Here is a 17,010-nt window from a genome sequence, read left to right as displayed (position 1 = left end):
CCAAAACCTAAGTGGCTTTAATGTTCTGATTAGTGTATAGAATCATTTGATCTATCTTATGAATTAATTATCTCTGTACGTGTGAGACAAATACACAATTGCTTTACAAGACAAGACAAGAGCCAGTCTGACCAGGATGAGACACACACGCATTTCACCTAAGATAGACTCAATTATGTTGCAAAATTTGAAATCTATAGCACTTGCAGTCCTCTAACCCTTTCTTAGACTCCTGTCTTGCACTTCTTTATACTACACCTAGATCAGTACAACTTGGTAGATGATATGTCACTCTGGTGAAAGCTGATAGTGTTGTGCTACAGCCAGTAACACCTGGTGTTAATAACACAGCTCTCAAAATCCCAGACTGTAAAAAGCCACACAGAATTCCACTGATACAAACACTGAGAAGCCACTGCTTTGTATCTCATGAAAGAAACCTTTTCACACCACTAAAATAAATTCACAGCCAAATATGGTAATGGCCATCAGTCTGACACGTTTTTGAACATGATTCACATGGTCTTAAAATCACTATTAAATTATCGTTAAAACAGTGTCCCTGTGATCATTGCTCTTAAATTATCACTAGAGAGAAAGTTAGCCTTACTGTTTGATCAGATTTCTGTTATATTACTTCTGAGTCAATGCGCACTGACAAATGGCCCATTGTAGCATGAGCCGTGTCTCTGGCCCACATCCAAGTCTTATGCACTTAGTCAGTCATGCATTAATGGATTTACAAATAATCACTTCCTTCTCTCGTGCTCGAAGACAAGTGATGCCACTCACCCTGTCGTACTTGATTCATCACATCAGCCAAATAATTAAAGGTCCATGAATAAACTTGCAGCAGACTGGCAAAGGGAACACTGAAGAGCTTTGACAGCCTTTAAAACCACATCCGCTCTTCTCAATAAGCTTAAATGCAAAACCTATCCTTTTTTTTTGCAGTAAAAGAACTTACATGGTATAGCTACATTTGAAAATAACTGGTGATTTCTAATAACGCTCTAAGACAATTTCCATCATCTAGTCAGACTATTAAAATCCATCAATGAGGTAAAAAAAATGTCAAATGCAAAGCATACAGTATGACGGGTGTGGCATACAATTAAATGCAAAGCCTTCTTGTAATCTGTTTTAATTATATTGGGGGTGTGGGCAGGTTTATTTTGCAGAATAGGTGCTACTTTGAGAAGACTTTGGAAGACATTTCTCTCAATTATGAAAATATGCTGCATAAAATTTCAATCTTACCAGTGGCTCTGCTTGCATGCAGATGCTACCATTACCTGCAAATGGAATGTGCGGCGGCCACCCACTACATTGTGCAGCAGGACAATTTTTTTTAAATATAAAAGTTTTATATATAAAGATTTATGCGTGAATAGAATAAGTCTATAGCAACACTTGGAGAAATGCAACAAGATACCTGATATTTAAATTTAGCATTTTTGATTGGTGTGTATTCATTTATACTGTTAAGCTTACTCTTAATTACACTTTTAAGTACATTACACTTAATGTACTCTTATGGGTATTAACCAAAGAATCTAGAAAAGGCATACGACTACAAAAAGTAATGTGCAAGGTAAAACACCAACACAAGGGTTTGAGGCTAATGATTTATTGCGTAAATAACCAGTACTCTCAAAGCTTATGCAATTCCCTGCACAATGACGGAGCAATAAAAAGGTTCATGACCTCATTATGCTAAATCCTGACTCTGGAATAAAGAACATCCTGTGTGACATTTTATTTACAAGTCAAGTCACATTTTCACAATTAAAAAAAAACCTCAACAAATGAATCATCCTTGAAATCTCAAGGACCAGCTAAACTGCATCTGAGTATGAGAAAGGAACCAAATGACTGCTGCTAAAACCAAAGGTACAGCAGCAAACATGGTATGTCGACAATGCTGAACAAGTAAAACCACTCCAAAGCCTTAACTGTACTTTTTTTTTTTTTTTTTTTTTTTTTTTTTACAGATTACAGTGCAGATACAGCCAAAGTGGAGTTTTACAGTCCAATATTACATTCAGAACTTCTCTGAAAGCAAACTTTCCTTCTCAAGGAGAAGATCAGCAAACCTCTGCTGAAGCTCCTTCTCTCTGTCCTGTTGCCTTTGCACATCTTCTCTCAAAGCCTTACAAGACATACAAGCACAGTGTCAGTCTACTTGTATTATATTAATATATAATAAAAACAGCATCAAAAGCTTATATATGAACATTTCTACATTAAAGTATCATTAAGGTTTTGAGCGCAATGATACTGGTCTGAGTTACCTCCTGTCTGCGTGGGATGGCATAGTCCTCCTGCTTCTTCAGCTCCTGGAAGGTGTGTAACTCCATGTTGGCCTGCTCCACCTGGTCCCACAGGTCACTGAGCTGCTTTATCAGACCCATGGCCCGAGACTGGTATCCCCCCAAAAGAATCTTCATCTTCTTCTCCATCTTAGCTGCCCGTTTGGCTTCTGTTGTCATGTGTCCTCTGTTCACCTGGATCATATTAAATACGGCATTAAATATGGCAGAGCAATTGTTTGACTTCGAATAAGCTGTCATTCTTGCAGAACAATTAGTAAATTCTCTAAAATTAAATATACTACCCAATGGAAATCCATTAGATATTACACCTACACATTTTTTAGACAGCATAGCCAAAATATATCAACATCCAGTTTTACATCAGCAGATGCACAAATCTTTACCAGACTTAATACGAGTTCTGGTCTTTACAATATGACAAGTCAAGTCAATACGTAGACTATTTGGATAAGCAAACTGGTCTACTACACTTCATTTATGAAACTATAAATTATATAAATAAATAATTTATAATTATAAATAAATAAACTTAAATAAAGTAAATGGGGTGCACAGAATACCGCTTCAGTATATAGTACTGCATGACATTTTTGAATATTGCTGATGATAAAAATAATATACACATTAATAAATAAGCTGGGAAGGAGTAATTTTAAAGTTTGAGAGCATGCATTTAGCTAACTGATGGCCGTGTTAAAGGAAACATTTTATACATTCTATACTTTATCCAAGCTTTCAAGTAAAATAAATGGTCAGAAGGAAAGCAAATAAATCTCCAGGAATGATCTTGGTAATCCTGTCTCATAGGCATGTTTCAGAAACAAAATGTATAGCTACCACACACCCGCACTGTTATTTGATATTTAACAGTATATTTGAGTTTATAACCATGTGCCCTGTGGTCAAGTTAATTAGAACTGAGTATGTAAGGCAATCCTTAAACTCTGACAGCCCCACCCACAATCTTACTACATAGTGGCTAAATTTATGTAGGCAACACAACTCAGTTTTTTATTTACAGTCCTCTCTTTTTATTTGCATAAATATTAAAAGCACATTAAAAAGACAGCTACATGACCAGATTACAACGTAATGTGTCGTACCTTCTAAAGTGGTTGTAAAGTGACATCAGATTTAGCAAGTTTGCTTCTGATGACTACTTGTGATGATTGTGGTCACTGAACATGCATGCAAGACACATGCAAACCCCAGGTGAGAGGTGCTAGTCACCCAAGACTGATGTTAAGATCCACCCCACACAGGGACAAGACTTTGTTTACTCTGTGTGGTTGAGCCAGCGGGTAAGGTAAAAGTGTGCTGGTGTTTATGGTCCCTGCCATAGAGATCACCCTGAACCACTCTATAACTCCACACTACTCAAGCCACTTCTGAGGCCTGTTAATAAATGTGGAATGCAGCTGCTGTTAACATAAATCCTGTCGATTCTCTGAATGAAGAGAGTGCAGTGCCGCTGAGCCCTCTACTCCCTCCCCCACTACTGAGAGTGTGCTGCTGTGTGAAAAGGCTCCAAGTTTCCGCCCATGTTGCAGCCAAGGAATATGAAACAAATGCACCCTTTGTGAGACAGGGTTTGCCTTGATTAAGTGAAACTTTGCACCTATACTTAAACGACGAAGTCAACTGACTGTCCTTTATCATCATCTGCATTAAACCCAGTATTAGCACAGGAAACATTTTTTTTTTATCCATCTATACTTATATCCTCCAATTCATCAAAGTTGGCCTAAAAATCATTGTTTCTCTTGGGTGATGGGATGATCCGAGAACATTAAACACCAGGTCCATTTTAAATAAGTTTACAATATATCAACTGTTTGCTATATACTGATCCAGAGACTAATCGATTGCACTATTTTTTTTTTTTTTATAATTTAAAAGGTTTCTCCATACAAATAGGAGACAATGTAAATGTTCGTCATTTTCATTCTAAATAGTGACAAATCTTGATTAAATGATCAATAAGTAGCTAGTGCCATCTGCTGTAAAGAACAGGAAATGCAATTTTAAATCGACTATACCTCCAGTTTCTTTTCCAGGGACTCAATCCTGTCCTTTTTGCTGGCCAGATTGGCTCTGGTGTATCGATTCTGTCCGGGCAGGTACAGCACCTGGCTATAACACTCTTCCCAAACTTGATTATAGGCCTCAATTGAAAGATCACCATGACCCATGCCATGCTTCACCACCTCCATCTCTTGCCGAAGTAGATCTTTAGCCTGACATTCAAAGTGTGCCATTAATTCATTTTAAAACCAACATATCAAAGAATTGTAACTTTTAAATCTATGTAAAATGCATTTGATAACAAAGGAAAATAAGATTATGCAAAGTTAACCTTATTGAGTTCCTCCTCTGCCACTTTTTCATAAGGTGATTTCTCTAGGTAGGCAATGTGATCAGCATTGGTAGAACCTGAACCTCCTTTAGCTTTCTTAGCCAGGACTTCTGTGTATGGGTGGTGCAGACTGTCATAGTGGATCATGGTGATCATCTCTTTCTTTATGAGCTCCTCTGCCTGCTGCAGCTCTGTGAGAGGAGGCTCTACATTCTGAGGCCTCAGAATGGTCTCATTTACCTAATCATAGAAACATACTCGTCATGATAGCACAAATTACTATGGCATTAAATGGTATATTTGTTCTACATTTATGAGGATTCGGACAGCAGTTTATTATAAAAAAAATTTTACCTCTGAGGGCCTGGGTAAATTTCTCTGCACTGATGTGTGTCTCTGCTTCAGCTCTTTCTCTCGCTCAGCTTCTCTGGCTGCCTACAATAACAGCATGTAATAACAGCCATCATTGTTAGAATACTATACTGCATGATGTGAGCAAAGAATATAGTGCAGGAGAACACTCAATGTACACTGCGTGCTTCAATGCATAAAATGCACATCATGCATGCAATCCAGTACAGAAGCAATGTTCGAAAAAACAAAAAGCCAAATGATATTTCTTTTAAATACCTAAAAAACATATGTAAATATCAAAGATTTAAAATTAACACAAATTAACACCATCCATATCCATAACCAAATTTTTTAAAAAGCCACTCCAACTTGACATTTTAGATCTAATTTAGTTATGTAGAGACCAGAAAAGTGGCACTACCGATTTCCCACTCATATTCGTGTTTTTGCTTCAGGTAATGTATATGCACTTACACATTGTATGGCAGTGTTTAATACCCAATTCCCTTCGGCTTTTTAAAAAATATATAAATTTAACAACGCTTTACTATAAGTGGGTAAAAATGCCCAACTGTGCCATTTAAGCACCATTTTATTTTCCTTGACATTTATGTATTGTCAGTAAAGCCATCTTCAGCTTAACATTCCAGGCAAGCTGATCCATCTGTTAAAAAAGTTTAGATTAATTTAAGGGTATTTGTTATTTTGACACTACTGAAAACAGCCCTCAAATCCATGATATATTCAATCATGCAAACAATGCAATCTACTCATGGCAATATTACCAATCACACTTCAGGGTATTTTTAAACTTATGCTTTTTGTAGGTCTAGAAACTTCAAAACAATAAAAATAGAAATGTCTGACTTCAGGAATAAGATTTTTAAATAAACCACAATTGGTAGCAGAGAAAGTGAAATGCCTGACCTGTTTACGGAACTCAATGTCAGATGCGTCCTCCACAAAGCTCTCATCCACCTCTGGTTCCTCCATCTCCTTTTCAGCGTTCTCAGGCAGCACAATTTCAAAATCATTCTTGGGCAGGGGAAGAGACAACAACCCCAACTTCAGCTGCTCTCGAGACTCCCGTTGCTGAAAAAAAAAAAATACATGTATACATATTTTAACACTCAGAAAGATAAAGAAGGAGAGGATTATTCTCATCTAGATTATTCTACACACCAGGTGCTTGGCATAAGCTGGATCTGTGTAATCCACCACACCATCTTCAGTATTGATGTTGAGTTTGTCTCGCAGCGGCGTGCGACCCGGGGTCACGCCGATTGAGGGTTTTGGAGTCATGCCACTGTGAGGGGTCAAACCTTCTGCTCCATGACTTGGGGTTCTATTAAAATATAAAACATTTTAAATTCAAGTTTTAGCATTTTAAATGCATTTTATTGATTTGGTATTTTTGTACACATAATAAAATAAGCCTAACGTTCACTTCTGACACTACCTGAAAGGTGTAGAGAGCACAGTGTTGGGGGTCTGGACCACCTGCCTTTGTGGAGTGACCCCAGAGAAGTCACTCTCATGCAAAGGTGTGTTTAGACCACCTTTCAGAGGAGTGTCCACATTAGTGAGAGCCATCAGATTCTGGGCTTCCTGGATTGAGTGTAAAAAAAAAAAAAAAAAAAAACAGTTTAGATCAGAAAGTCAGTGAGAAAGTATGGTTTTTTGTTTGTTTGTTTGTTTTTTTAACATAATGTTTTGATTTGAAACACTGCGATACCTGTAGAATCTTGTCCTGTGCTGCAGGAGTCTGAGGTGTACGCAAGGCCATGCTGTTATTGGTGACATTGTACTCAGAAAGCAGAGCGCTGGAAGCCGAGTTTGTGATGCCAGACTCTTCTGCAGTTTGGCGAGCGATTTCACTGGCCTGGCCAAGTTTCACCACCTCCTCCAGTTCAGCATCTGATATCTGACCGAGAGAACATCTAAATCTGTATAACTACACATATGCACAAACCATGTTTTATAGTAGAATATGTGAATGGTTACCTGAGGTGCAGGCAGCACTAGCTTGCTCCTTTTTTTAGTGAACTCGGAGACCCCACTAGTCTGCAAGATGGCAGAGGGGAGATCAGACTCCTTCTTCTTCTTGATCTTCTGTTTATCCTTTTTACGCTCACGCTCTTCTTTCTCACTATGGTAATCCAAAAAATGCCATTCGATTAAAGCAGGACAAACTAAATCAGTAATCAAGATTAATGCAAGACTCACTTATCTTGTACATTTTAATTCAATATGAATGTTCTGAAAAAGGACCCTTTTGCAGTGTTACTCAATTAATCTAGCAGTTAATCAATTTTAAAGTTGAAAAACGTGTTATACTTTAAATAATGTCTTTTAACTATAAAATGTAAACGGGAAAATTTTAAGCATATAGTATTAAAATAAGCTGATCTGAATACGAGTAAGGAATTTATTTAAAATCATATTCAAATATCACAATACCTCTGATAAGGCCATTGTGGCATAATTTTACTGATATATTGTGGAGCCCCACAAAGAACTTTCATTCATGTATCATCTGTGTACATGAGTGTGTCACTCACTTTCGCAGCTCTCCATCAAGATGCTGCTGGCGAAGTCTTTTGAAGTCAGGCTCGAGTGGATCGTATTGCTCCATAGATGTATCATAAAAACCTGGTGCAGGCTTTTTTTCAAAGGGAATTTCTGCATTGTAGTCTACACCTCGCTTTTTTTTACGCTTCTTCTGGATATCTATGCCTGCAGCACGCAGCTCTCTGCGCTTTTGCAGGGCTGCCAAGCGCCTGAGGGCGGGGGGGAAAAAAAAGAGGATTAGTGCTTAGCAAACTAACAGTAGCTGTTCAGCTTTAATTTTATTCACACAAGATAAAATCCACTGAGTAAATGTTTCCAAAAAAAAAAAAAAAAAAAAACCTCAGTACAATTCTGTTCAGTGCATTTTTTTTTTTTTTTAGTTTTCCAATCATGTGTCTTGTAATCAGTACATAAATATCCATGCTCATCCGCCATCAGTCATCCTACCTTGCCTCTTCTAACTGCTTCTCCCTGGCTTTCCGCTTGGCCTTTTTTCCTTGTGTATTTGCTAAACGAGCTCTGGCCTCAGACAACATCTCCAACTCATCTGCAAAAGTGATACAAGCACTTAAGTAGCACGTTCAGCAAAGTAAAAGACTGTACTGTACTGTACTTCAGGTCAGCCAAAGAAAGAATCTTCAAGGGAGTATGAAAACCTTCATCCATGTCCACAGGGTCTGGCCTGGCTGGCTTGGTTTCAGGGTTTGGATCAATCTCCCCTGGCTTAAGCTTGCGAGGATCATCAGTTGTGTCTTCTTCATTGTCTCTTTGAGCAGCTTTGTCGCTGAGGTCAAAAATAAACCATGTATTTTTATTACATGTAATTAATTAGTAAAATGTACTAATAACACACAAGCACAATAAGGACACATGCTTACAGAAGATACTCGTAGTGCTCCAGGCACTGTGCTGCAGTTCTGCCAATGATGGGAGCTATCGTTCTCCACTGGGTGGGCATCAGTTTGGCCAAATGTAGGAGCTTTTCCTCTTCCTCACGTGACCATTCTGTTTTCTTGATGCTGGGATCCAGCCATTCATACCTAGTTAAGGTTAACCAAAGCAGAGTTGTTATTTGAGGCATTACAAAGCCAAAAAATGTTTTATCCTGCAACAATGAAAATCACATTAAAACAATATCAAAGGCAGAAAAATTTGTGTTATACTAACAGGTCTGTTTGGCTGGCCAATTAATGGAAAGTTTATTCTGAAGGAAAAGAATTTAAAAAATGAGCAAGTCTATTAAAAATGTATACTCGGCCCAGAAATATGTTTTATCATGGGACAGCTAGTTACAACAAACCGCCACAGAAATATTGCATACATGAGACCAATATGTGAATAGTTGGGTTGGAATAATTAAAACATTAACATTATATTTAAATGAAATATAATAGGCTCACCATCTAGCTTTACACTGTTTGGCCGACTTTCTGTGCAGCAGCGAGGCAATACGAGACCACTGATTTTTGCCATATTTCATCACAGCTGCTTTAAGGATCTCATCCTGTAGAGACACAATAATGGGAAAAAAGGGAGTTTAACATTAAACTTCAAAACATCATTAACTGTATAAGTGACCTTAACTAAAAAAGATAATTTGACTTTTTAAAGCTTGCGATTAGCTTTATTTACTAGCTGTTTTTTTTTGTTGCCATATGTCCTCTCAGACGCCTTAAAACCCTGGCAGTAGAATTCGTTAATGACGGCCTAGGACCTGGTGACAAATTCTCGATGCAAAAATGCCATGAATGTAATGCACAAATTGAATGGTTTTGACATTTTTGGGTGTTGAGCTTGGTGAAGATCTTACTGATCCCTCGTTGTCTTCCAATGACGTCCTTCAGCTAATAAAGTGCACAGGCCACGCAACTTTAACAACTCATTGCCGTGAACTTGCCCAATCATGTAAAACCTCTCTGTGGCAGATTTGCAGGTTTACGTTTGCTCTTTGCTCTAATTTGATGTCCAAGATGAAATACCAGCCGTGGCAATGCACATGGTCAGAATAGGACAGCTCCCGATGTACACAGGACAATATCTTTTGGCACACTGACTCATGAAGGTCTGTGGTCTATGTGACTGCGTGTGCAGACTTGTGCTGCCATCTGTTGACGTGTAACAGAACTAATCTCGAAACTTTTTAATACCAATTTGGATATATAAAAATACAATAATGTGCAAGTTATCAAACTAAATATTGAATACTATATAAACTAGATCCATAAACACATCTGAAGTGTTTCTTTAAATGGCCTTTTTAAGTGAAATTCATGATTTTTACTAGCTGGTAAAAGCTTATTCTTTAAAAACAACCTCTCTTTCACTTAAACACACAAAATATTGCATTTAAATGTGTGTGGATTTGGGTCAGCGGGGGAAAAGTTGAAGCTCTAGTAGGAACTTAAATGCAATACGCCGTTTCCATGAAGTGTGTATTTAACAGCATTTAATGTGTCTTCAACTGCACACCAATTAAACCCATAAGAATTATAAAAACAATATTTGCTCAATATAAACTACTGAAATTACATTAAAGCTTGAAGTCTTGTAGTTAGCCAAGTAGCTAGCTTATCAGGCTAGTTACAAAGCTACCACATCACTAGCATGGCCCGTGTGCTGTAAAGCCGTTGAACATTTAAAACACCTTTCTTTCTAATGTTCATATCTGCTAGTAAGCAAACGATTAACTAATTATAATCTTACACTTAACATTAAAATCTACCCGTCAGTGTTAGCCGTGCTAACTAGCTATTTTGTTCGGTTATGCTAACCAGCTAGCTAGGTGTTTAACAACGTACCTCAGTGTTGCGCCAAACGCCACCTTTAATCATAATTCGCGGCATCTTGCGCGTTAGTTCTCACACACGTCCTTAGAAAATCAATAAAAATAAAAATAACTGAACAAACTTTGTAGTACTATGTTACGTTTTGCCTCTCGGAAAGAAATCATGCGAACACGGCACCAGTTTACAACGCGCTGCCGGAGAGACTATGGCGTCTGGAGTGGGTTGCCAGATACTGAACAAATACCCTTTCACAAGGGCTCCTATGCAAAACATTCATTCATCTAATGTACTGCTTATTCTGTAAAGGGTTGCAGGGGGCCTGGAGCCTATTCCAGGAAACTACGGGGCTGGATACACTCTGGACAATGGTGCCATCTATCACAGCACACATGTACACACCGCATTCTCAGACATTATGGGCAATTTGGGATTTAGCCTAATCTGCATGTCTTTGGACTTTGGGAGGAAACTGGAATACCTGGAGGAAACCCACCAAGCACGGGGAGAACATGCAAACTCCATGCACACAGACCTGAGGCAGGAATCAAACCCTTGCCCCTTAAGGTGCAACACCACAGTCCTGTTTTATTAAATATTATTTATGTATACAGTATACAGAAGTATACATATAGTACAGTCAAATACAGACATACTGTATCCAAAGATACAGTCCAAAGAAATGCAGGTTAGTCTAATTGGTGTTACAAAATTGTCCTTAGTATGTAAATAAGCGTGTGTGAGTGTGCCCTGACATGTACCCCGCTTCATGCTCTCAGTCTACTGGGATGGGCTTCAGGCCTTCACCACCCTGTATACAGGAAAAAGCAGTATAAACGATAGGTGAATGAGTTTGAAGAGGTGGTGGTTTAATAATTCCGGCAAATTTCTTAACAACATAAAGTCAGAAGAGGATCATGTGTTCTTTCTATAAGAACACACCATTAAATGTTTTTTTTTTTATTTATATAAACCATTTAAAAATGAAAGAAAACCTTCTAAATGTAAGATTTTAATCATGTTATAGTGGATAAATTATTATCTGTTTATATTGCAATATAACTTTTATTTATTCACGCTCTCTTACTATTTACTGATTACTTTTGTTTTTTATTGCTTATTGTGGCATTTTTTCTAAACGTTCAATGTGCCTCCACAAGTTAGTGGCTTAATTGCAATCTGGCAACACAACGTCTCTCTTTTTCCATGTCTGTAAATCTACAACGTGCCTGGGATTAACATCGCCATCTAGTGATTCCTCTTACAACAACTGCATGAAAAAGAAATTGATGTCAACATAATCACATTGCCCTCAACAGTGCAGCTCACAACATGACAAATCTGACTGATCACTGACTATAAGCTGAGGATGATTTGCAGACTAGGAGATAAAGTTCATTTGGGATATCTATGAGATGAATTTCAGTGGCTCATAACATATTTGTGCGATTTGTGTTGTAATGTATTTCCTTTTCAAAGAATGCTCTATCTATTATTGCTTGCAGTCTATAAAATATAGATAAACCGTTTGGAGGTTTCTTTTATGGGAGTCGCTGTTTGCTCCAGCACAGCAAGAGCTATTAATAATGAATTAGAGTCAGAAATAAAGCCACCCACTCCTCTGGGCCTCGTGATATAGCGACTGATGGGGCTGATTACTTGGTTGGCCATGAAGCACAGATTGTGAGTGTGGCTTCCTCGGGATCTGTTTCCCCTGGCAGAGCAAAAATAAACAGAACATTTGGACATATTGTATCCAAAATGTCACTTACTTTTATTAATTTCTTGTTTATAGAACTGTTGTGTGAAAGCAATATTTCACTCTTGATTGCGCAACATACTGCAAAGTTTGTGCCGACGGCTAATTTACTGCTGTGCTCATACTCCTGCTTGTGTGATATTGCTCGAATATAAAAGATACAAAACCCCAGGGGTCCCAGTTCAATCTTGAGGTCAAGCTTCACTTAAGCTCATCTCTCTTCATGTCTGCTTGGGTTTTCTCAGAGTTCTTCAGTCTCCTACACTCTAAATTGTAGATGAGAATAAGTGTATGCACTACTGTATGTTTGACTGACATCCTATTCAGGATGGAGTCACACCTTGTGCTCAGTGCAGATGAGCTCCACAGCCACCACTGTGGCCCTGAACTAAATAAGGTTAATACTGAACTGGGACCTGGAGATTGAGTTATAGTAGATAAAGAATAGACCAGAAGATTGTGGAGGTCAATTTATCCGGAGCAATCCTAAATACTGGATACTAAAGTAGAATAGAAGAGGTACTTTGGCATGTGTTCAGGGAAACCTGCAGTCAAAAAGAGTTCTGAGAAAGGTGACTCTCCTGACAGGATTTCTGTAAAGCTCCTTTTTGATAATGTACATTAGTAAATGAGCTATAGCGATTAAAAAACAAAAAACAAAAAACAAACTGTGGTTCAGTGGTTGGCATTGGCACTGATGCCTCACACCTCCAGGGTTGGAGATTCAAATCTGGCTTCCTGTTTCTGCCAGGTTCTCTGGTTTCCCGCACAGTCCAAAGACATGTGTAGGGCAATATATGTTTCTAAATTGCCCATAGTGTGTGATTGTGTGTGTGTGTGTGTGTGTGTGTGTGTGTGTGTGTGTGTGTGTGATGGATTGGCATCAACCCAGGCTGTTTCCTGCCTTGTGTCCTGAACTTCCTGGGATAAGCTCCAGCCCCCCTGTGCCACTACACAGGACAAGCCATATGGAAAATGAATGAACGAATAAACTAAATTGAATTGAGGTGTGATCGTGGCTTCAGGCTGGTCACTCGGTACATTAATCAGCCTGGAGAGAAACAATTCTACAACGAGGGAAAGGTGTTGTTTGAATACACTCCTGTTCTGATACAACTGGAATATTTGTCTTGAGCCAGTTTCTACAGTATTGGTGCGCTATTATATTGCCTGTCCATTATATTAGACTTATATCAGAAAAGAAGTTGCACCTGAGCTCCGCCTCTCAGAGATTCAGCTGCATGTTGGAGGTGGAATTCATGAGAAAACTCATGCAGAATAAGCTGCTCTTTCAAGCTAGCATGTCACCTCTGTGCTATTAAATCCTGAGAACATGCTCAAGGGGCCTGTGAGCTGCTATTTAAGAACTACAATTAGATGCACTAATTGGACCGAATGCTGACACTAATTTAGATGTTTAATTTTCTTAAAAAAACAGTCGCGATTTTTAAACCTCACCACATGAGCACTGTCATTTTTAGGCATGAATGGATGAAACGACAGTGACTCATAACTGGAAATACTGGCACCATTTAGAAAAAATAACATTTTGCGATTCTCCTCCTCAAAACAGTATTCTGTAGAGGCAGTGTCAAAGACTTAACATAATATCCATGCTCATCCATCTACCCACTAGCTAGGATTGAGTGCAATGACATGTCTGTTGCTTTCATCAGTGGCAGGAAAGCTCTGCTTCTGTTTTTTGGGCTGTTTGATGCCATAATTCTGTGCAGTATCAGGGATGCTCAACTCTCTGTGCAGTGTTGTGCTTTTCTGATGTGGTATAGGGATGTGAGTAAATGTGACTGTTAGTGCTTTGCTTCAGGCCCCTGACCTAAAGTCTGCCTTACTGGGCTCAGTAATAAAACCACATTTCTAACATATTTCTGTGCAAAATTCATAAAAGAAAAATGCTTTGTGGAAACCATTTATAGCTCACACAGTCCATACACTGTGCACAGGACAGCATGTCTCTGAAAATAATAATTGTAATATTATTTTAAGATTCTAATAATATTATTCTAATAATAATATTATTAATATATATGTATGTTTATTACTGTACATGTTTTCTTGTTAACTTATTAGTTAATGCACATTCTTCATGAATATAAAAGGAAATGCATGCTCATAATAATAATAATAATAATAATAGTAATAATAATAATCCAATCATTAAGAAAATCATTTATTCATCTTCTATACTGCTAACAGGGGTACAGAGTCTTAGAGGCCGAGAGCCTATCCCAGGAGACTTTGGGCACAAGTCGGAAGTGCCAATCTTTTTCCGTATAATAATAATAATAATAATAATAATAATAATAATAATAATAATAATCTTAGTGGTCCAGCTAAAGTTTTAGTTTTTTCCTGTAACAAACCCAAAAGTAAAAATATTAAAATTGTATTTTTTTGTCAGTTATAATCAGTTAAATACAGCTCCTTGTTTCCTTTAATCTATACCATGCCCACTTTCTATTTGAATCTGAATACAGATACAGAAAGCGACATTTAGTTATTTCCTTACTATACCTGCATTTAAAAAGGGTGTGTAGGAGCTTCTGAGCTTGCCAGTGCGGTTGGCACAGAGCTGCTTTATAGAGATATAGAACTGCTTTGTGTAGGGTACAATCACAAGAGGCTAACGGGAGAGCAGGAGCTGAGGTGAGGCATCAGCTAGCACAGGGCATATAACACTGTCTCAGGGTTCACACATTGCAGCAAATATACAAGACAACATTTTGGAGCATCTTTCTTCTGTGTAATCTCTGATAAGATGCTGTTTGATACCGTTAAATATTTATCTGCAGCTCTTTATGGCCTTCACACTCTTTGGTTTTTAATATCTTTCCAGCGAAAAGCGGGATGTTGCAACTGTTTTACCATAATGCAAACATAAAACAAAATTATAAATAATCATTAGATGGCTATTCGAAGGCATAATGAGGGTTTATAATAGGATATTTCCCTATTTTCTGGTCTTTAACAGGAGCAATTGCCTGAGACAGAAAGCCTTATGTTCTACTGCAAAATTAGAGACTGTCAGGCTTTCATTTTTAGGAATTTTCTCACTGAGGGTAAAATACTGTAATATATTGGACTAGTGTTAGTACCCATCGATAACGGCTAAAGAATTTTTAAATAGTTAAAAGGCTAAAGCTAAAATAAGCTAATCGGCTTTAATGTAATTAGTGGTATTATTTTATATAATATTATTAATACAAATAATTAAAATGTTTGTAAAAATTGGCTCTTATGTCTTGTTTTACGCCAAGTTGTACTTCTTTTATCGTCAGTCAAATACACCCTGTTTAAAGTAGGAGTGCATTTATTAAATACACCATGTACAGTACAATCACTTAATCACTCAACATTTAGATTTTAGCGTATAACCGTGTACTCTCAGGTTCACATCCCATCTTTGAAGATTCCGTTTTCATAGTCTACTTGCCTTTTTTGGAGTAAACCATTTGTGTTTCTTGATGCGTTGAAGATGCATTACGGTAGTTTCTGTCATCGCATACTCTGTGTACTTACAGTAAATTATTAAATTGATTGGCTCTGTTGAGTGACGCGCTTACTATGCCCACATCCAGGAAAAAAGTGCTATATTTGTTTTAAAAAATGGATGGTGTGATGTATTCTGGCACATAACTGCTTATAACGCCACTTCTACTAAACAATTTGATTTCATTTATGTCCCCGATTTAACTTCAGATAAATACTGAAGGAATGGCAAAGTTTTATAAAATTTTGCAGGATGCTGTGACCAAATCAGGCTAGACAGACAGAAAATTTTCTAAAACTGGTTTTGGGATCTTCCAATGTATGAAGCATAAAGGTATCATTGAGTTCTGACCAATGTACGGACAAAATGTTTTTTTTTATTATTTAAATAGATAATATATGCAAAATGATATAATAATAAATAAATGATTTTTTTAAAATGACAATTATTTAGTAATTGATAAAACCATAACTCGACAAACAGCTAATAATTATGTGTGTGGCAAGAAACAGCATGGAAAGCAGGAGGAAAGATGGAATTTAGAGGTTTAAGCCATAATCAGCTTAGTGACATTGTGTTTTCTTGGCTGGAACAGAACTAACTCATTAAAAACAAGAAACTATACAGGCTGAAGGAGAAGCATGAATATTAAGTAGAGTTAAATAATAAATAATAGTAAATAGCATGTTTCATCAACCATAATGAAACTTCTAAACCAACACAAGCAATCAAATATTCAAAGTTATTTATCCCAAAGTTTATTTATCCCTTCAACAATAAAAGAAAAAATGGGTGATCGGGTGTGTGTAGTAATTGCAAAACTACCAAACAAGAAAAGATGACAATATTTTATCCCCCAACTTACAATGTTACAGTGTGCTTAGAGCTCTTTTTTATTTCTGGATTTCATCCATGAATGTGAGAACAGAATGTGAAATAACAATCTAAAATGTTCCTGTACTGTGACACAGCTGTTAGCAGAAGACAGTTGAACATCTGCTTACACAAACAAACAAAAAACACCAAACTAAATAATAATTTTATGATGTGTATTCCAAATATTTGCTGATTAAACACAATAAGATGTGATATGTATTGATAATGTGAAAAAAGTTTGCCTCTGTTCATGTGAATTTTTTTTTTCTTTTTCGAAAAAGTGGCCAAAAACATGCACAGGTGATGTTAAACTGCCCCGAGGTGTGAATTAGTGTGAATGGTGTTTTGTAATAGATTTGCCATTAATTAACCTTTAGAGACTGTTGTTGGCGAGATTCCCAGAAGATCAATAGTTTCGGAAGTAAAGCACAGGCTTTATTAAAGTCAAGGATCATATCCGTATGATC

General features: G+C 37.3%; 1 protein-coding gene across 1 annotated transcript; it reads right to left on the bottom strand.

Moving 5' to 3' along the window:
- Nucleotides 1–1,614: 1,614 nt before the first annotated feature.
- cdc5l (CDC5 cell division cycle 5-like (S. pombe)) lies at nucleotides 1,615–10,599 on the bottom strand. Its single transcript, XM_053510602.1, has 16 exons — nucleotides 10,416–10,599; nucleotides 9,018–9,121; nucleotides 8,496–8,657; nucleotides 8,274–8,401; nucleotides 8,065–8,164; nucleotides 7,608–7,826; nucleotides 7,051–7,195; nucleotides 6,782–6,970; nucleotides 6,506–6,654; nucleotides 6,229–6,391; nucleotides 5,974–6,138; nucleotides 5,047–5,127; nucleotides 4,693–4,932; nucleotides 4,376–4,573; nucleotides 2,295–2,507; nucleotides 1,615–2,152 (listed from the first exon to the last, which is right to left on the bottom strand). The coding sequence occupies exons 1-16, from the start codon at nucleotides 10,458–10,460 to the stop codon at nucleotides 2,045–2,047; spliced, it is 2,409 nt and encodes an 802-aa protein (XP_053366577.1). The 5' UTR covers nucleotides 10,461–10,599; the 3' UTR covers nucleotides 1,615–2,044.
- Between the last annotated feature and the right edge of the window lie 6,411 nt (nucleotides 10,600–17,010).

Source organism: Clarias gariepinus, chromosome 13 (genome assembly GCF_024256425.1).
Source record: "Clarias gariepinus isolate MV-2021 ecotype Netherlands chromosome 13, CGAR_prim_01v2, whole genome shotgun sequence".
NCBI classification, from domain to species: Eukaryota; Metazoa; Chordata; class Actinopteri; order Siluriformes; family Clariidae; genus Clarias; species Clarias gariepinus.
The sequence above is the reverse complement of the archived record's forward strand: the minus strand, read 5'-3'. Positions and strand labels throughout refer to the sequence as shown.